Source organism: Athene cunicularia, assembly GCF_003259725.1.
Source record: "Athene cunicularia isolate RWA chromosome 3 unlocalized genomic scaffold, athCun1 chr3_part1, whole genome shotgun sequence".
Lineage (NCBI taxonomy): Eukaryota > Metazoa > Chordata > Aves > Strigiformes > Strigidae > Athene > Athene cunicularia.
Genome location: NW_020799097.1, coordinates 52,561,517 through 52,582,410, shown reverse-complemented (window position 1 = coordinate 52,582,410; position 20,894 = coordinate 52,561,517). Strand labels below are relative to the sequence as shown.

At 36.5% G+C, this 20,894-nt stretch overlaps 1 protein-coding gene across 1 annotated transcript in view; it reads left to right on the top strand.

Annotated features, from left to right (window-relative positions):
• Window positions 1-20,894, top strand: part of HDAC2 (histone deacetylase 2) — a 36,186-nt gene that overhangs the window by 11,308 nt on the left and 3,984 nt on the right. The window contains exons 3-12 of the mRNA XM_026845444.1: window positions 3,794-3,804; window positions 8,716-8,837; window positions 9,295-9,412; window positions 10,312-10,386; window positions 10,611-10,749; window positions 12,776-12,917; window positions 16,598-16,690; window positions 16,803-16,911; window positions 18,347-18,487; window positions 20,301-20,409. Coding sequence (XP_026701245.1) covers window positions 3,795-3,804; window positions 8,716-8,837; window positions 9,295-9,412; window positions 10,312-10,386; window positions 10,611-10,749; window positions 12,776-12,917; window positions 16,598-16,690; window positions 16,803-16,911; window positions 18,347-18,487; window positions 20,301-20,409 — 1,058 coding nt within the window. The 5' untranslated portion in view covers window position 3,794. The remainder of the gene's footprint in view (window positions 1-3,793; window positions 3,805-8,715; window positions 8,838-9,294; window positions 9,413-10,311; window positions 10,387-10,610; window positions 10,750-12,775; window positions 12,918-16,597; window positions 16,691-16,802; window positions 16,912-18,346; window positions 18,488-20,300; window positions 20,410-20,894) is intronic.

Sequence of the window (20,894 nt, the reverse complement as noted above, 5' to 3'; positions counted from 1 at the left end):
ATCTTGTTTTCCACATTCCAGCTTTCTTATCTTTTTGAAGTTTCTCAGCCCCTTGGCCTTGCAGGTGTTCTTCATAACAGCTACAGCCTGATAACAGTGGGGCCACTCAGTCTGGATTGCTCATAACATGTCTGTTGTTTCCCAGCCATTCCACACATTTCACTTTCACTTGAACCAAAATAAGCTGTTTCTATATGAGGTTGAGTAAACTAATCATGTAACTCATCAATGTAATTATTAACTTTTTTTCTTTAGGTAAATTCCTGAAGATGAACTTTGACAATATGTCAGTGCTTGTGTTGAATTCCCTTCATGATGCAAGTAAAAGTATTCATCACGTTGAGATGGCTGATTTGTGCTGTTACATTGTTTGGATGTGAATATTTCAGGCAACTACAAACCACTGAGTAACTTCTCAAACACATTGAATTTCAACTTCAATACTTTATTTTGTATTAGGTAGCCAATGTATGGAGCTTCTGGAGTCTGAACAAAGTCTGTTCAAGCAGCAACAGCACTAAGCAGGCTAAGACAAAGTAAGTTAGTGGTAAGTGAATAATATCATGCCTACCATAGTTTATAATGTCATGTGGGTATTTTGCTGCAGTTTGCAGCAAGAAGCACATATCAGCTGTAAGATAAGCTGTGGAAAAATTTTGTAATTTCTGAGAGAAATTTCCAAATGGAATATGGCAAATGCTTTTTAAATATGCTACACCACTGGGCTACATGACAAAATAGTATCCTTTAGTTACAACATGAAGAGGAGAAAATCCAGAACCCATTTTTATTTCAGCATGTCCTAGGTTTATCCTCAGGGTGTTGTGTGCATATATGTGGTTAATGTAAACTTATTTTACAGTTGGTTCTCTCTAACAATGTAAAGACAATTTTTATCAGGTACAAGGACCCAGCTTCCTGCTAGGTATCTCTAGGAGTGAAAATAACTTAGTTCTGGGAACAAAGATCTAACCTGTGTTTGGGCATGTAGTGGTTTTGATGAGTGACACTGATAATACGTAGGCACTTATAATCTAATATAAAGGTATATCACAACATTCAGTGTTTCTAAGTACTTTTAGACTCCAATAAATCAAGGAACCTTGGTCAAGACTTCTACAATGAGTGTTAAACTCCCCCCCCCTCAAAAAAAAAGAAGAAAAGTTGAGACACTCCCCTTCATCCGCTAAGCACAGGGGCGTTGAAGTCGGTGCCGTGTATAGCTCCTCCCCTGCAAATAAAAAGTCTAGGCCATGTGTGGCTTCGGCACCTGGTGGTTCTTGCGCTGGGGCCTTCCCCTTCCTCTTGCTTTCCTGCGGAGGTCTGGTGTGGGGAGGGGGCAGGGAGGCTCAGCCCCCCCAAACGGACACGCATCCCAGCGGGGGTTTGGCTTCCACGAGCCTCTCTCCTAGCAAAACACGAAAGTTGCGTGCGTAGGTGTTTAATAATAGTGAAATTTGAGTTGCTCGCAGGCCTTCTAAGTTTGCACGCTTGTCTGATGGTAACTTGTGATCTGCATTGTCGGGCACGTCGAAAAAGTACACGAAGCTTGTGCTTAGTTTCACTTATTTGTAGCAACTTGTTTTGTGGTTCTCTCTGGCCATAGCAGGGAGAACTTCTCGTTTTCTTCTTGAGTTTCCGTGTGTTTTCCCTTTTTTTGTACTGGAAGGATAAGCTCGGCGGTCAGATTAGTTAAGAGATTTGCTTTTTAAAAAAAAAAAATGCCTCCCGTTGGAGCAATCCTTTAAGCTGGCATCTGAGACTGGTAGTGGTAGTACAGGAGACAGAGGTTGAGGCTCTTTGGCCGTAGCGCTTTGGTGTTTTCACCATTTTGGAAACGAAGATGAATGGCAAAACCCACTAAGGTATCAAAGGTGTCTGTTGCCGTAGCAAATCTGCCATTCTTTAGAAATGGCAGATCTTGTGGGGCCTGTCTTGGTTTTTTTACCACACTAAAGGAGGCAGAGTGGTGGTTGCCGCCCCCTTCTCTTTGTTGCTAGCTCTGGTTCTTTGTTCAGCCTAAAGGGGAAAGGAGGCCCCTGTTAGGGATAATTTTGGTGAGGCTGGGATCTTACTTTTCCTAGGGAAGAGGAATAACTTTTCGCCTTGTTGAAAGGAACACTGCAGTGATAGTTTAGAAGCTTTCTCTCTGCAAATGTTTGCATGGTTTCATTTTTTTAAATCAATATGTGTTGTTTGTTGTTTTTTTTTTTTTTTTTAATTAAGTCAGGTGACTGTAGTTTGCTAGATATTGATATCTTCAGTTTTTCTGTGATGCCTGGTTCAAGTACTTGTATCAGACTCCTTTTACAGCCAAAAAGCTATTCTAGTGAAGAGGGGGGAGAAACTGGAGAAGAAAGAATTTCGGAGGTGACAGGATAATGGCGACTTAAAAGGAGTTATAGCTCATATCTTGCTTGAATTTGTAGACTAGGATAAATGCAGTTAACAATAATGTAGAGAAAGGACTATCCTTTGTAAAAGTGATTTTAAAAATGCTTTCTTCTGTGACAGAAATGAACAGCTTTGGAATGTTTTTGATGTCTTATTTTTTTAATGCCAGAGCCAACAGTTATTTTACACTTCTGGAAATAGAGTTATTAGAAGAAATTTTAGGGTTCATACCTGCAGTAAATATTTTTAATGCTAATTTGTGGTTCATTTGGCAATTCTGAGTATTTTGTAACTGTGTTCTACCAGCAAAGTCTTGAATCAAAGCAAGGGGAGTGTTCAAAGACTTAAATAACCCAAAACCAAAAAATGCAGAGATATTTCATCCGAGGTAGTGGTATATTTCCAAGGATATTATAACTGAAGTTAATGACAACTTTTTGTCATAATTGTCCCTCCACACAGACTTTCACTCCATTTGTCTAAAACTATACACTAAAAAGTTAAAAAGTACTAGAAGCATATATGTGTATCTTCAGAGATGCATTAAATTTCTACATGTTTTTTATGAAACTCAGTGTGATTGTCATCTAAAGTTGATTTTTTTAATTAGCCTGTCACCAAGGTTTCTCAGAGTGTACTGCTTTTAACGTTTTCTGATAATAGTTTTAATAGCCTTCACACTGTACTCAAAACCAGTAACTTTGGATAGACGAATCTTGATTTAATTTTCTGCAGTTTGTTTGTAATAGACTGTCAGCCACATCCAGTTCACCAAATTTGCATTGCTTATGATAGTGCACAGATCAGAATTTTGTTTAAAATTTGAGCCGGTATACCATGGCAAGAATAAAACCATACAAATTAAAATAATTTAGTCATCTTATCTGAAATATGTTTAAGAAATGCTTCTAGTCTTAATATATATATATATATATATATATATGGCCATAGCTTAGTGAAAGCTGTTCCTATACTGCTATCCGTTATAGATATGAAAGGATATTGTAGCTTTTATTTTAGCCTCTTGACATGGGTCTTCAGGTTGTTGCAACATTCTTGCAGTGTGTTGCTCAGGTAGTTCAGTGGCCTCCTCCAAAATAGGTATGTGTTGTACTGTTGCCCGTAGCAATGAGGACAGGACCCAGATGGTTTTTCAAACTCTGTCCCTATACAGCAAAGCACAGTTCTAGAGAATCACGCAGCAACTATCATGGTTACAGTTAATAAGTGTATTTATTCCATGCCGGTGCGCTAGCGGTGTTGTTTAGATTGTTGTTTGTGCGTAATTTAATGTGGGTGTTCAAAAGGCTCTACCTTCATGAAAAATTGGAGAGATCTGCGTCAGAATGTGGTTGGTTCCACCCATAGAGACGAGAATAAACCTGTTTTAATAGGGCAGTATGCTACTATATTCAGACATTAAATACATTAGCACTTCTAGTTTAAGTTCATCTTATCTGCAGATGTAAGCTTTAACTGAAGTGTTTAATGGAAATTCATCAGTGCTTTGCACAGTGGCTTCCCAATGTGGTGGTGGTGACCAACCACTGCTCGGGGCTGGAAAGTCATAACTTTGCTAGTTTTCTGCTGTCTGGTTAATATTTAAAATCAGAACAAAGCCCCCAACTCTTCAGATGCCAGCGCACTAATTTTAGGCCTGTTTGAATAGCTGTTTGTTGGACTGATCAGGCATTGTTGATCTTTTTTACATTCATCTTTACATGAGTTCACCCATTAGTATTGTAGAAGTCAATCTAATGTAACTACCACTATTAAGTTTGGGTTGGTTTTTTTTTTCATGTGGTTTCCATTGTAGTGGTTAGATTTCTGCATTGCCTGCAGTTCTGAAATATCGCATGATTTCATGGTAACTACTTAAAATAAGGAGAGATGCAATCATTGTACATAAGAATTTCTCTGTATCAAAGTTACATAATGGAATTTATAAGTTATAAAGTATCAAAAAAAAAAAGTAAATGTCACCTCTTGCAGAGCTCTATGTTCAGGCTGTTAAGAAATTTTTAAGGGTTTAATTTAAAGCTGTTACTTTTCTATATATTTTAGTAACTAAAGAGACTAATGTACTTTTTGGGAGACATAGCAGGTTTTGTTGGTTGTGTGTTTGTCAAACAGAAGTGAAGTTCCTTTAGGGCATGTAGCCTCTTACATATTTCTATGCATTAGAATATTTAATAGCCATAGACCTTGCTCAAGTGTCAGAGAGAGAAGTGAGTGTCTAAAACTTATGTTCATCAAAAGAATCATGGGTTTATTTTTATTTGATAGCTCTTCAGAATTTAGGTGAGTAGCTTCTGTGAATTGAGAAGTAATAGGGTTTTTTATATATATTTGAACCTAGAACGTGACAGTGTATGTAAAAATTTTCTGGTGGTCTGTTTCTTGTTATGTGTTGGTATCACATTTTGTATTGTGTGGTGAACAGCGTAGGACAGTAAACTCATGCTAGCATTAAATTGGTGCTTGGTTCATCTCTTTTTAGTTAAGGATTCAACTTTTCATTGATTATGTTGTTACTTCTCAATGAGAGCCATTTAAGTGATACTTTTACTGGTGTAAAACAGTAAACTTCAGTCTTTTAAGCCTTGCTCTGAAAGATTAGTAATTTGCTAACTTTCTGCATATACTACTTTGCATTTTCTCTCTGCTTCCTCTTTCAGTTATGTTCTTTTCTTTTACACTTTCCATGTGCAGCCACACTGGTGAGTGATCTAAAATATGCTCATAAAACTTCTGTATGATTTTTACCTTTGTATTGACAAGTTAAGGATCAAGTACTCATACTACTGCAATGCTAGTCTTGTGCAGTTGGCCTCGCTGTACCCATTTCTCATATGTATACACATACTCTAGTCCGAGCTAGTCTGGCACTATGCGCAGAGCATTTTAACTCCGTCAATGAGGGAGGTGTCCCATCCTTGCACACACTAGCTCTTGGTACACCTTGCTTTTCTTTCCAGAGTACTCCAGTAAGACTGTGATATATGAAGAGATATATAGGCTTCAGGATCAGTGGATGAAGTATTTGTACCAGGAAGGGCACCTTTTCTTTCAGTGAGTAAAGGAGGAGACACTTTTGATACCTTTGTCTTCACCACAAGATGATGTCTTCAAGGTGGGTCCCCTTTGTGATGTGATGCTGGCTGGAAATCAAGGTGCTAACGAAGAAAGAGGAACATCTTGCATACCTTTTCCTTCCCCACCCCTGCCAACGTACACATCTCAACAGTCCCTTGAAACTTAATGGTCTTTTTTTTGCCCATATGTTTGAATTTATTTTTTTATGAGGCTAATGCTAAAACTTTTTTGTTAGTGGCGCTAAGACCTGAAAGATGTAAATGATATAGTCTGTTGCTAAAGCGTATTGATATGTATTGTTAGTCATTACTGCTGACCTCTAATATTGAAGGATCAATATGCTTCTGCCAGATACTCACCCACAGATCTTCTGTTTGATTAAATAAGCTCCCATTAAATTTACCAACTTGCCAGTTCTTTTAAAAGTTCTCCTTTCTCGTCAAAAAGAAAAAGTTAAAAGGTATGCTTAATTGATTGGTTGATTTTTTTAAAAAAAGTGTACACTGCAGTGTATGGTATGTAGAATATGCTTTCATTTTGGATCTGTTTAATAGATTAATTGCAATACATCAAAGGATATGTTGCAAGTATATTTGGGAAGCTTGTTAATGTGGTTTTTTTTCTCTTACATAAGGGAAAATAGATCTTATATTTTACATGAGATAGAAAGTCATTATTAATTGTCTGCTTCCTCATCCATCAGCTTTCTGAGTAAAATGTCAGTGATGACTATACAACTTTAAAAAAAAAAAAAAAAAAGAGGTATGACATAGATACATGTTCTTTAAGCCACAAATGCATTTGGAATGAAGTTTCCTCAAAAGCTATTGAAAGTTACTATTGTCTTAATGTAAAAATTTTAAGTTCTTCCTAGCTTCAAACTTTGTAAATCTGGGACTTAATGTTAAGATCACAAAACAAAATAGGTAATAAATGGTGGGTAAATGATTGGTTTCCATCTTCTAGTCATTAGTTTCAAATAGCTGTGATAGATCTTTCCTAAACACCAAATTTGTAAGGTTATGCTTTGTAAAATACTTGAAAATGGTTTTGCTGTGGAGAAGGAGTATGGGTATACTCTCTTAATACCTTTTGCTCTAGATCGGCATGTGACTAAAACTGTGCAGGCTTGCAGTAAGTGTCTGCAAGACTCCAGGTCTTAGTAACTGACAAGAATTGCTAATCTTCCATTTAAACACCTAAATTAGGAGTAGGTCCAAGTTCTTCAAAGTTTTTAACGCTAAAACTTGGTATTTCCATAGTTACGGGATGACTAAGAGCTAGGTGTTGAGCAGCTGTTTTTCTAAATAACTTCATCTTGCATCCCATCAGGTCATATCTGTTTTCCTAAGTGTCCTTACTCACCTTGTCACTTTGAAAACTGAAAGCTGGATTTTAGAATGCTTTGAGACTTAGAATCTTACTGTAATGCTTGCTTTTCTTGGTAGTTGAGGTTGCTACTTCAAGCTGAACTTTTCCCTTCCTCCTGAGCTGAAGCTCGTGTTGAAAAGGTGAAACTGTTTTGAAGTGCTGCTGCTTCTTGCCTCTGACTAACAAAATTTGTAAACAGTATGACGTTGTGAAAATAGTGTTTCTTTCGTTCCCAGTGGGCAAGGCAGAACACATTGGAGGATGTGAAAGAAAAGTAAAAATTTCAAGAAGGTAAATCCTACAAGGAAATTTGGTCTAAAAGAAAAGAGGTGCTATTGCGAAGAGTTGTTATGGAATTGTCCAACTGAAGGCCACTGACAACTGGACATACCTTTTAGGCTTGTCTTCATTTCCGGAAACATACGGACTTCTAGTTCTTTTAAAATGGTTTGTGTCTTGGGAATGTCAGTGTTCAAAGTGGAGGCATGTATGTTCTAACTTTACTCAAGCTGCGGGGAAAACTTACTAGCCCATGAGAGCAGCCATTATTTTCTTGGAAATGAGTTGAGTGTCAAATTTGTTATTTTAATCATGTGTCTTGTTGCTCTCCCAATTTGACACAGTTGGGCTAATCTGGATTACAGGGTTCTGTTGAAGTACTGTGGATCTCTAGCAGCAGGTGTCTGGGCAATGTTTGCACATGTGGTTGCAGCAGTGAATCTGGAGCTAACTTATGGAATGTAACTGCTAGTGTTAAGTAGTTAAGGACAGGCTGAGGATGGTATTTTAAAATTAGCTTCTGCAAAATGGTAGGTTTTACTGCAGCCTCTGTTGTGGCATAATGTGACTATGTCATCAGTAGTTTCTACTCCCCTCTTAATTCCAGTTCAGTTTCCCGTTATTTTTTCTTCAGTTCCAGCCCACAATTTTCTTGAGTCTTGATTTGAAACCACATCTTGTAGGCATCTTTGCTACCCCACTACTGTCTGTTTGCCAAATTGAACACCTTTACTACATTCTTTTTGCCCCCTGCTTATGACATACAATCTTTTATGGGCAGTTTTTCTGATACAGAGAAGTGACCACTTTCCTTGCAAATTATTTACTTACAGCAACATATGATGGATTTCTGAACGTTGCCTAAGAATCTCGCTTGTCCAGACTGTTTTGTGGATTCAGTGTAGTTTACCAGATAGCTTGGGGATTGACTATGATAAGAAAGTAGCCCTGGGGTATGAATAAAAAGGATAAATCACTGATAGCAGACTCAAAGCCCTCAATGGGCACTTAGGCAAACTTAAACTTGAACAAAAGGACTCTATCTAGGGAGGGTGATCTTGCCGATTTAGGAAGAAGACACCTGGACTTCACAGCGCATGCCCTGGAAAGAGCGGATACCGTGAAGACCACCACGTACTTCTCCACTTGACCACCAAAGACCCTCACCCTGTTCCTACTATGCTTGCTCAGACTATGCAAATTACTTATGAGAAATAATTATAATCACACCTATTCCCCAAACTAATTGTCATAACGTGGCCTTTCCTAATGAATATGTATGCTTTGGTGTAATAAATATTTGGCTACTTGCCAGAGACGCTGTGCAAGCTTTGTGGAGAAATCCCCTTGCACCCCTGCTGGAATAAACATACCTGCTTTATAACTGTCGGAGTTGTAGTTTGTTTCCGCTCATCATTTCCTCATGGCCTTTTTGAAATAGACAGTAGGCCCTTTATCGGGTTTTTTGTTTGTTTTTTACTGGAATCATATCGGCTTGCTTGTTTTCTAAGACTGATTCTTTTAAGTAGCAATGAAAAGTTGGTTTGTATTATGATTGGCTATTCATTTGTGTAATATTGACAGGTGATATCGGAAACTATTACTATGGACAAGGGCATCCAATGAAACCTCACAGGATCCGAATGACCCACAACTTGCTGCTAAATTATGGCTTATACAGAAAAATGGAAATTTATGTGAGTATAAGCAATAGAATGTCCACTGAAGCATTTTAAGGTATTTTTAAAGGGCTTCAAGTTTTCTCACACGAATAAACGGAGAGAAGTGGAAACAGAAAATACTTAAATAGTGTTTTCAGAACTCTCTCAGAAGTGAAGCAGTATTTAATGACTGGTGAGGATTGCAGAGTGTTGTCCATGTCTGAAAGAAGTGAGGTAGAACCCCAGTAGAGAATTTTCGTCAGTATTTTTATGACTGGGGGTGTGAGCTGTTGGAGGGACATTGGGGTAACTGCAAAGAATTAATCAAGTTGGATACTAACAACAGAAAATAGACCTTGCTCTATATAAAACAGCTCTGCTATCAGTTTAACTGTTCTCCCTTCAAAGTAGATTAGATTTCGAGTTGTCTTAGCAAATGGTTAGCTGATTTTGCAGAGCACTGATTATTTCTATAACTTGTTTTTGTTATCAGCGACCCCACAAAGCTACTGCAGAGGAAATGACCAAGTACCATAGTGATGAATACATCAAATTTCTCCGATCAATAAGGCCTGACAATATGTCTGAGTACAGCAAGCAAATGCAGAGATGTAAGTGTCAACATTAGGCTAAATCTGTGTGTATGTGCTTTGATGGTTAGCATCAGAGGTATGAACATGGCTTAATGATTTGGGTGGGTTAGAGAAATACTGTTAACAAGAGTAACATATCCCTGCCTTTAGCTACGCTAATTTTGAGACTTTTCTATTAAAAACAGCCATCTTGGAAAAAATTCTTTAAGTTTATGGAAGGATTTTTGCCTCCCCTTTCACAGGGTGTGTTCTTGATGTGAAATAATGCTTTCTGTAGGCTTAATGCACAGGTTAAACTTCACTTGTGAGCTGTTTGAAAAAGTGTGTTGAAATCTGTTCTAATGCAAAATCTTTCTGACAAAGAATGGCTTTTAGAATAAAAGAAGTAAAAATATGTGAAAATGTGTTTAAGTCAAGAAAGAGAGTTACTCATTCCTGTTGGAGATTTTTAAAATTGTACATTATTCACAGGTCATTCTTTCTGTTATTTTTTTTCTTTAATTATAAGAATAGGCTCAAACTACTGCTAAGAATGCAGTTTGACAACTATTATATCAATTTAAAAGGCAGTATTGTAGCCTCTTTATGATGCCTCATTCTCAGCAAATTATTTTTCCAGGTAACTGTGCATTTCTTAACATGACCTATGTTAATCAGCGCTTCTTCAAAAATCTATAAGTTATCTAACTTCTTGTTAACGAGGAGGCAAAGCTTCCTGTGGAAACTAAAAAGAAAAAAAAAGAAGATAGTTGGAGTCATCTTGGATTGTAAAGACTTTACATTGTTTTCAGTGTTTAAAGTTTAGCCTGAAAAATGGTGTGGGGGGAGTTAAAATGCTGAATGAACTATGCATTGCATCTGTGTTATCCATGCATGTTGGAATGGTGTTTTTGAAAAGTAATACATTTCTTACACAGTTAATGTTGGAGAAGATTGTCCTGTATTTGATGGCCTGTTTGAGTTTTGTCAGCTGTCGACTGGTGGCTCTGTTGGTAAGTATAGGTTGTTTGCCAGCTATTTTGTAGCTTCATTATGTTTCTGTCAGCAACTTAAAACTTTGATAGTATATTTAAAACTGAAGCAAATATAAGTTGCTTTTATATAAAGAAATAATCAAATATCAGTTACTTGTTATAGTTCATATTTGACAGCCATTTAAAAGGCCTTGAAGTTTCTGACTGCACTTCCTTTAATTTTTGTGTATGTCTTTTTACAGCTGGGGCAGTAAAATTGAACAGACAGCAAACAGACATGGCTGTTAATTGGGCTGGAGGACTTCACCATGCCAAGAAATCAGAGGCATCTGGTTTCTGTTATGTCAATGATATTGTGCTTGCCATCCTTGAGTTACTGAAGTAAGTTTATGATGGGAACAAGATAAAATTACAGAAAGTGTCAAGTTCAGTTATTTAAGTGTTTGAAGATATGGATTGCAATTATTATTTCAGTGACTTGTTCAGTTTCAATTAAGAAAACTCCAAGCTCTGACCAGTTTGACTTCAGCAAGAAATTTAAAGTAAAATACAGGCAAGCTAGTAAGGTAACTTATAGGAGGTAGGTTTAAAACAGGTATTTAGAAGTATTTCTTTACACAGAGGATAGTGAACCTTTGGAACTTGCTGCTACAGAAAGCTGAAGGAAGAAGATGGCAACAGTAGATTCCAAAAAGAGATTAGACATAATCAGGAACAAGAGATCTGTGAAGGGATGTTAAAGATCCTAGCAACGATGCACAATCCATACGCTGTAATTCTAGATGGTGGGGAAGTACTAGGGTAGTAGACTTCAGAAAATGCACAGGCTTACATACTTTCTGTAAATGTTAATCTCCTGTTGCTACTCATGGGGACTGAATAGTGGGCTAGATGGATCACTGCCCTGACCCCCTTAGGGCAGTCATGCTCACAATCATACACCCATTTGGCTTCTCAGTATGCCTGCTTGTTTCCTATCATTTGAGTCTTTACTAAACTAAACAGGCATATTCAGGGGAGATCATGCACTGAGCTTTTTTGGATTGTTACATGAATTACTGTGGCTGACAGGAATAAATAATGAAATAACAGCTGTGCTGCTGTGACTGCAAAATAAAAAATGAGAGGGCTACTGAAAAAGTGATCATATAATTAACTTCAAGCAGTAATGCTTCACTAAAATTTAAAATCCTGAGTGTTACTTGTACTGTTTTAGGGGACTCTGTCCTTTTTAATAACAAAAATCTTATTTTTTACAAAAAATATTTTAGGTATTTGACTCTTGCGAATGGAGCAGCTGAGTGCTGGTGAGGGATGGGGAAAGCAGCTGTAATCTAGAAGTGTTATTTAAAGATGGATAAAGTTTCTAAAGACACTAACAAATAGTTAATATTAACATTAAGACATTCATTTTAATGTACAGCATGTATTCAGGATCTGTCTCTGCAGTCTTAAGAAAAGTGATATGAATTTCTGTGGTCCAGTCTTTATGCATGTGAAGGAAGGCAACTTTCAAATAGTTACGGGGTATGTAACCGTAGGAAATTGTTCCATTCAGTGTCTTGTTGAGGTAAAAATTTTAGCCCACCTGAAATTATGGCTGCTCAGACTCATATTCTGTAGCACTATGCAAAGCATGATGAAAATGCATCTTGTATTGTTGATAGACTTTGTTCTTTACTGAACAACATAGAATTTAAGGGATACTTACTGTTGTTTCTAATGCTCTGAGGCTTCAAACAAACTGGTTTCTTTATCCATCTCAAAGATAGAGTGATCTAAAACTTACAGTATTTAAGGAAATACTAAGCAGTAGTGTAATAATTTCATGCTAATAGTAAGTGTGATACACTTGGAAACAAGAACATGCCTATCTTTACAAGTTTACAAGAGATAAAGAAGAAAAGTTGATGGAAAATAAGTATTTAAACTTTTTTTTGTGGGCTTATGGAACATTGATTATTCCTGCTGTTTGAAGTGTGCACTAAGAGATGTTTTAGTGCAGACTGTGTTGGTAATTACTGAGAAGGCAGAAAGAAAGGCCCTGTGAAAGGAGCGAATTCAGCAGATGTGAACAACAGAAAGTGTGAACAGAAACACAAGATATAGCTTCAACAAAGTGATACAACTTGGGGTAAATTCTAAATACGATACATACTTAAGTTACTTATTTTGATGAAGATAAACTTATTTTCATTATTATCCAAACGGTATTGAAAACTAAGAGAGTATGGTCATTTCAACCAAAATCATCAAAATGGTCATGATACTGGATTTTAGTGTTTCGGGGTTTTTGGTTAGGTGTTTAGTGATTAGGGGTTTTTTGTTAGGTTTTTCCTTGTTGGATATCGGTATATTATGAACGTAACAGATAATGATGATTTCTCATACATTATTTTCTTTCTAGGTATCACCAAAGAGTGTTGTATATTGATATTGATATCCATCATGGTGATGGCGTTGAAGAAGCATTTTATACCACAGATCGTGTCATGACAGTATCATTCCATAAATATGGTGAATATTTTCCGGGCACAGGGGACCTTAGGGTAAGGTCAAACATGACATTTCATTAGGGGATAAATTCCGTTTTACTCTCTGACTTGTAGATACTGTTTTAGTACTAGGTTACAATAACTACATCTATAGTTAAATGTCTATAAGCAGTAAGTTTTCAGAAAATATGTTGATCTAGACTGATTTGTTGAACCACCTTAGGAAAAAAAATGCAGAATATTGAGGAAGTAAATTAATTCACTTCTACACAAAATCAACACCTTCATCTCTCGATAAATGTTCTGATTTTTATGTCAAATATATGATTAGTTCACTCAGATTTTGGAAATGTCTCTAGGACGACAGTGTGGTATATTTATTGTGGTATATGATTATCTGTATGTTTCAATTCTGCACATACGGTGAAAAGTAGCTGTTTCGAGGTCACATGGCTTCAAAACTTACTTCAGATCTTAGGATAACTTTGTGCCAGAGCTTTATAGTCACAAAGCTTTGCTTGCAACTTAAATTTACAGTGTTCTATTTGCCTAGTAATAGAGTTGGCTCAGTTTTAGAATATTTCTTGTGTCATAAAGCGTGTTTTCGAGTTCTCATAATGCTCACTGCAAGAACTTTAGCATGCCCCACAGGCAGTTGTGTACTAAGCCTTATAGCCAGCTTGAGGGCGGGAGCATTGGGCTGTGAAGAATTACCATTTAAGCTGTTGTAGACTGGCAAAGCTGAGAATGGAAATCAATTTTCCTGGCCCTTCATATTAAGTCAGTCATTACTCATGTTAGCCTCTTGTCTGTTAGCACAGGAAATTGTTTCACTTCACAATTTGGAAGAATATTTCCAGTATTAGGATTAATATATTCCTAGCTCAAACTCTTAAATTAAACATCTTTTTATTGGAGGCACTCCTAGGATAAGTCACTCCTCTGGTATTAGCAGCTTTGTACATTAGTTTGTACTTACGGTTAGTAATTTTTTTTTAAATTGTAAACACTTCTAAGAAGTTGACCTACAAAAATGCTGCTTGAGAAAGAATTCAGTATTATCCTACTATCTTTAAATTGGTTGAAGAGGTGCAGGTATTTGTGTTTCTGCTAATATTCCCAGAATTTGTGCTCCCTGGTGTGCTGATGATACCCAGAGGACACAGAAGTAGATGAAAGTTGAGTTTTAAATCAGTAAAGTGCTAAGTGTTCGTTTCAGTGTTGTTGAAGCTGAATGCTATTACAGTTGTTAAATTGTGTTCTAAATTGATTTAGGTAGAAATCAAATCAGGCATTGTTTTTTAATCCATGTGATTTAACTCGACTGGCCACAAGGTGGTAGTGGTGCTTCAAACAAAAAGCAAGTCAGACCAGAATGTTTTATCATGACATGCTGTTGTTGCTGAATTTGGCTAGAAATTTTTTTTGAAGGGTTAGATATCTTGGCGTTTTAGAAACAGCACTTCTTATTGACAGAGAAGTCTGTGTGTGGACTCTTCACCTCACCACACCCAGGACAAAGAATTTAAAGATAATGCAGTTTAAATAAATAGCAGAATATTGTATGTTACTGGGTTGGGTTTTTTAGCAGTGTCAGTGACAAACTACCTCGGGCATCGTAACTTTTATTCTGTGCTGTTAGCTAGTATTTTGAAATGAGCATTGTGTGCATACAGACTTCAGTAGACTTTATGGCAATTTTTACATCCCCATAGGAAAAAACCCACTAGATTTTTCCTATCCCCAGAGCTTGCAAAGCTAAGTGAGCTAATGGGAGAACTAATTCTCCAAAAAGTCAGTGTTCCTTCTGGAGGCCAGTATTGTGCTGCTTGCTTCCGCTCAACTTGATCTGCCATTGCTGGTTATTTACATCAAATTTAACAGCCAAATCTTATCTTGGTTTTTGTCATTGGGCTCCATTCAGGCTTTGTTTCTGTAATTCTTTAGTTAGTTGTCTAGTTTGCTGATCAGGTTACGCTTACTTGATGCAGGAACAAATCGTGCATCAGCTGATGATTTTGTGGTTGCAGCTCCATCAGTGTAGCTGAATCTCATGGAGGTTACATAGTTCGGTTGCATTCATCCATTTTATGCTCAAAGCTATTAGGCAGTCTGAACTTCCAGTGTCCTTAGTAGGTTATTTTGCTTTCTACACATCTTAGATAATAGCACTCATCTTACATATATATCAGTAGATCAGTTGAGACTGCAGTGCTACTTCGAGGCCCAGGTTCTGTGAATAAATTTGATCTGTTGATGAATTGGCAACTACCAGAATACTATGTTGTTTCTTTAGTGTTTATAACCAATGCAAGTATCAGTTAGGAAAAACATCCATTGAGTAGCTCAGGCTAAAAGTAATTACCCTGTTTAGTGGGAAATAGTGTAACATTTGGCTTTGCTATATTTTAGGATGAAATCAACTTAATGATTGATTTCTTTTTTCTTTTTCCTTTAAATCTGGAAAGCAAGGCATTGTCACCTCAGAAAAATCAGCATCTCAAAGCCAAAGTGGTTCACTTTGGGAGATTTTGGATAACTGTCATGCTCCAAATCAGCCAGAGCTGAGTTCAGCAGGGGACTTCAGTGTCACTAATCTTGCAAAACTGTGAGATGTTGTTAATGTGCTGGAAGTGGGGGAAAAAAGTCAACTTTTAACACTGTGCCAATGCTGCATTGGCCATTCATCCCTGTCCCCATGTCTGTCTGTTCCCTCTCCTCCCCTCAAAAAAGATAGTTACTGGAAGTGACACATTACTGTTGCATTCGCTGCTAAGGAGATTTTGGGAAGAGGAAAAAGTCCATGACTTTCTGTAGCTAGTGTCAAGAAGTTTAGTGTTTGTATTGCTGAGCCATCCTACTTGTGACTTGCAGTTTTTCAAGCGTGCTGGACCTGAAGTGTGCTCTTTTGGCAGAGCTGCTGCTTGATAATAGTTTACAACCAAACTGAACAGGTTAAATATTCTTGCACTTTTATTAGTGTCAGAGAACTGCTCTGTAAACTGGATCAGTTTCTGTGTGTCTTGGTGATGAGCTAATAGGAGGAAATTGGAATGTGTGGCAAGTAGGGATCTTTAGGTTTTAAGCTGATCATCAAACAGAAGTGGATGGATTCAGGGTTTATTCACTTTCTTACAAAAAGTTTTTTCTTTTAATACATATGTTGTCTAAAAAAGCTGGTAAAATAGACTACTACAGTTCCTGCCTTGTCACCTGATGGAACTGAGAATAATCTGCAGTGTTTTTTCTTTGAAAAGTGAATTTCTTCAAGGGCACCTATAAATAGTCTCTGTTTGATTTTCTTCTCTCCCTTGTTCTGCAGCTAGTTCTTCATCCTATGTTTGGAGCAAAGAATACACTTTTAAAAACATTAAGTCCACATCTTCTATATAGCAATGAAAACATGCATATCACCTTGCTCCTTTTGGTTTTCTTGCATATTTTTCCCTAACTATTTTTACTGGGGTAAACTGATCAGTTATGTTTTGTCTTTTTGCCTTAAACCTTCGAATTAAAAGTCAAGTGTGCTTACTGCGAATTTAGTCTTGGTGTACAATTCTTACACTTCAAAATTACTTTATGAGAGAATGGGAACCAACTAAGGTACTTCACCTCTTTTCTCTCGCATACATGAATATGGTAAAAAATAGCTCAGGAGACTTGTAGACTTTTTTCCATGATACTGTTATGTGTTTCTATATTTGTAATAAAGCATTTGACATCTTTGCTTATAGGACATTGGTGCTGGAAAAGGCAAATACTATGCTGTCAACTTTCCAATGAGGGATGGTATAGACGATGAATCGTACGGACAGATATTCAAACCAGTGAGTACTTTTTTTTTTTTTTTTTTAAGCTCCCTGGAAAGATGATAGTTTCATTATGTGAGTTTTGTTTCATAACATGTATTAATGACTTGCTGTTTTATATTGATTACAGATTATATCCAAAGTAATGGAGATGTACCAGCCCAGTGCTGTGGTATTACAGTGTGGAGCAGATTCACTGTCTGGTGACAGGCTGGGATGCTTTAATCTTACTGTTAAAGGTAAACATAAAAGCGTGTGTTTGTTGTCTGTAACTTTTTATTTAGTAGAAACCTATACCCTTCATACTATTTTTCAAGACACTTGCATGATGAGGACTGGAGTCAGAAAGGTTTTGTTCATTACTGTGATTAATCACATCTTTCTTTGCTGTACAGGGATGTCTAAAAGAAACCCAGAAGTTGCCTCTTTCTTTCAGTCCATCTAAAAACGTTGAGAAGTTTGGTTTTCCATGTTCCTCCTAGCAACTCAAGTCATTCCCTTTCTTCTATGCATAGATTTCCATAGCTTTAAAGCAACATCTGGAATGACAGGAGTTGTCCTACTGCAATGCTTACTATCATGGGCAAATAACAAAACTAGTGGTTCACTTAGTAGGACTACAGATACTAAACATCAAACACCTCGTTGGGTGTAAAATAGGTACTACCGAAATGAGAATACTTACTGCATCATTAAATTTATAGTGTTGTTTGTTATACTGAACCTTATGTTAACACTTATTAACGTTATAGAATTAATTTATTTTACTAATACATTTTTACCCAAAAGCGTGATTGTCAAAATTAGGATGAGATGTTAAGTTAGCAAACAACAGAAATATTACTATTATTAATAATAATAAAAATAAATAATAACAATTTTAATAATTATTATTTAAGTGATAAAATGTCAAAGGTATGTTGAACTTTTGCTAAACCTTGAATCCAACCTGTTTGAATCATTCACTTTCTGGGTTTTCTTGGCTTTGTGTTTTCTTAATGAGGCAATTAGAGTTCTGTAGGCAACAAAATGCAGTATAGTATCTGTCGGGTCTGCAGTGTTTCAGGGTTCTTTTCTTGATTTGCACCAGGTGGCAAAGCTACTTCAGTTGCCCATACAGCTCAGATTTTTTTCCATCTTACATATCTTGGAAACCAAGAGAGCTGCTGCCTCCTACAGATGCCTTTCAGTATGCTGTATCTCCCTGGAGTGTCTGGGCACCAGTTCACTCTGTAAGCAAGACTTAGCAACCTCTAATACAGGTTCAAATTTAGAAGTAGAAAGGACCAAGTACTGTTTAGCTGTTTTCCCTTCTTCCCCCATTGCATTGACTGAGAAATTGTCCCTAGATTTGTCACTGTATATTGACATTGTTTATGAAAAGTCAGAACGCTAAGTGTTCTAAGAGAATTTCAGAACAGCAGCAATAGATCATCATGCAAAGTCTCTGAATACTGGGGGTGGATAATGTATTTTGTATATGTCTTATCTGTAGGTCTTGACTTCTTGTGAGGTTGTGCTTAGCTCTAGGGGGAGGCAGTTCTGTTTTGCTTGAATCAATTCAGTTCTCACTTGATAAGTGTGACTGCATATGTCTGATTAAATATTTCATTATATATTTTTTTGTTTAATAGATATTTTGCCTATATTGTCAACTCATTTTGTGTTTGACAGGTCATGCTAAATGTGTGGAAGTTGTAAAGACTTTTAACTTGCCATTGCTGATGTTAGGAGGAGGAGGATATACAATTCGTAATGTTGCTCGATGCTGGACTTATGAAACTGCTGTTGCCTTAGATTGTGAAATTCCTAATGGTAAATATTAATACTCAAAACTAATATTAAATAATCATGGGTGGGTTTAAGTAAACAGATATCAAATATTTCTATCACTAACTATAATGCATCAGTTTAGAATAAGCTGTGTAGAAAGCTATTGTTAGGATGTAGCCAATACATTTTCAGTAGCTTATGCACTAAATAAACTTAAGCTTTTGTACCTTAGCAGAAGCTTCAAATGCTTGAATCATTTTTGGAAAATTCAAAACATGTAAAACTTACAGAACCTTACTTACAATGATTTGTAATATGGACATCATCAGTATGATAGAATATATACTGTGTTTCAATTGTAACGGTGTAGACCTGTGTAAGTTGGGCACCACGGACATGGTATTCACAAGGAATTAATGAGTATGCAAGTTTCTTCGTTGTATCTGTGACTTAAAAGTAACTGTGAAAGTGTATCGACTTCCACACTTCCATTTGACTCAATCTTGGCTATACAAGCATTCTTAAAAAAAAATTTAAATCAAAAAAAGCAATAATAGACTTCTTTTGAATAATTGGATAGTGAAGTAATTTCTCTGAGGAAGATCCCCAAAGATCCTTCACTCCCTTTACTTCTGGCCAAATATGCTTCTGGACATGTTTTTGGAATGCCTTTTTATTAAATTATTTGGACTGTTTTGTTGCAGATCGGTCACTGGCAGTCTTCACGTTGGACTGCAGTTTTGCTGATAACCTTTTGCTATTCATGTATCCCTTGCCAGATTCATAGTGTTTCGGTCTGACTTCAGTAGAATGCTGTGGTCAGTGAGAAAAGAATATTTGGACAGTACCTTTCAAGATGTATATTTTCCATTTTGCACGTCAATATATATTCTTTGTCAGACAAAGCTTTTGAAGAGACAGAAGTATTTCCTTATCTTGAAACTCTTTTTTCATCAGCGTGTCCCATTCAGTGAATATATCTAAAGTTTTTTGGATTTTTTTTTTATATTCCTCATAACTTTGTGTATGTCTGTCATCTTTCATCTGTTCTGAGAAATAACAGTGCATTTCTAAATGTTGCAATAGCAACTTAATCTTCCTGTGTCCTTTCTATCCACCTAACAAGATCGCTCATCTTGTAGTAATCATAAAAAGATAAAGGGTTCAATTAGAAGTGGATTTCAGTGTCTTATTTCTTCAGAGTTCTATGTTTTTTAGATTTCTGTTATTTTATCTGGGAAGATACAGTCCTATTCCATATAAAATGCTACTGTTTTCCTGGATATGAAGTCTTCGTTCGTCGACTTCACTTTGGTGATGAGATGTTCCAGTCAGGGAACCACCATTTGTGAAGATATAAAAAGCAGGGGAAAGGGAAGGGGAAACAAAAAGACGTTGGCATCACTGAACCACCGTATAGCGCTTACCATGGATATTGAACTTGCTATGATCTTCAGCCTAATAATACATATTATATGTTTTACTGAAGGAATATTTTGAATGACTCACTTAAACCTTTCAAACTGGACTAACTTTGAAAACAGCTATTATAAATAATCAGCTGATCTTTTCTGCAGAAGTAGGATTTTTTATTATTATATCACATTTGTTACTTATGTTGTTCCAGTGTATGTCCTAACATGATTACAGTAGAACTTGCTCTTGTTCTTTGTATTTTGCCAACAAATTTAAGTTTGTCTATTGAATAATTTAGAGGAAAAACACTGAAAAGTTCAGGCAGTACTTATTGCTTACCTAAATGTTTAACTAAAATCTTGTCAAAAGTAGTGATGTATTTAAAATGTTTTAAATCTTTTTTGGGTCACAAAGTTGTCTTTTGTGTTTTGGTTTATAGAGTTGCCGTACAATGACTACTTTGAGTATTTTGGACCAGACTTCAAGCTTCATATTAGTCCTTCAAATATGACTAATCAGAATACACCAGAATATATGGAGAAGATCAAGTAAGTAGTGATTAACTTTCTATCAAGTAGGTCATGTGGATGACGTTTCTCCAGAGGTTTAATTGTTAGGCAGTTTTGAAAACTGTATGCCTTTCTGTTACACACTAAAAATAAGTACTCGATAGATTTGACATATTTTTCATTTCTGTCAGAAGGACTTTTTAGAAGTCTGTTTCTATCACAGTATGTATGTTTATGAAGTCCTATGACTATAAATATGAAAATTTAAGACTTGAGTTTGGATTTTTACTTTTTCCAGCAACTAGAGATTACTGTTTTACTTGGCTACCCATTCTAATTTTGTAGAAAGTTTATCCTGCCAGGAAAGAAGCTGGTATGCGGTGATGATTAGGATTTCTAATTCTCAGTTCCACGTCTAAACATGAACTGAGATTGTCGTTCTTTGTAGCTGTCAGCTGGAAAAATAAATAAGTCACATGTGAGCTCGGACATTCACAACTGTGGAAAGATAGCATATGTGTTCA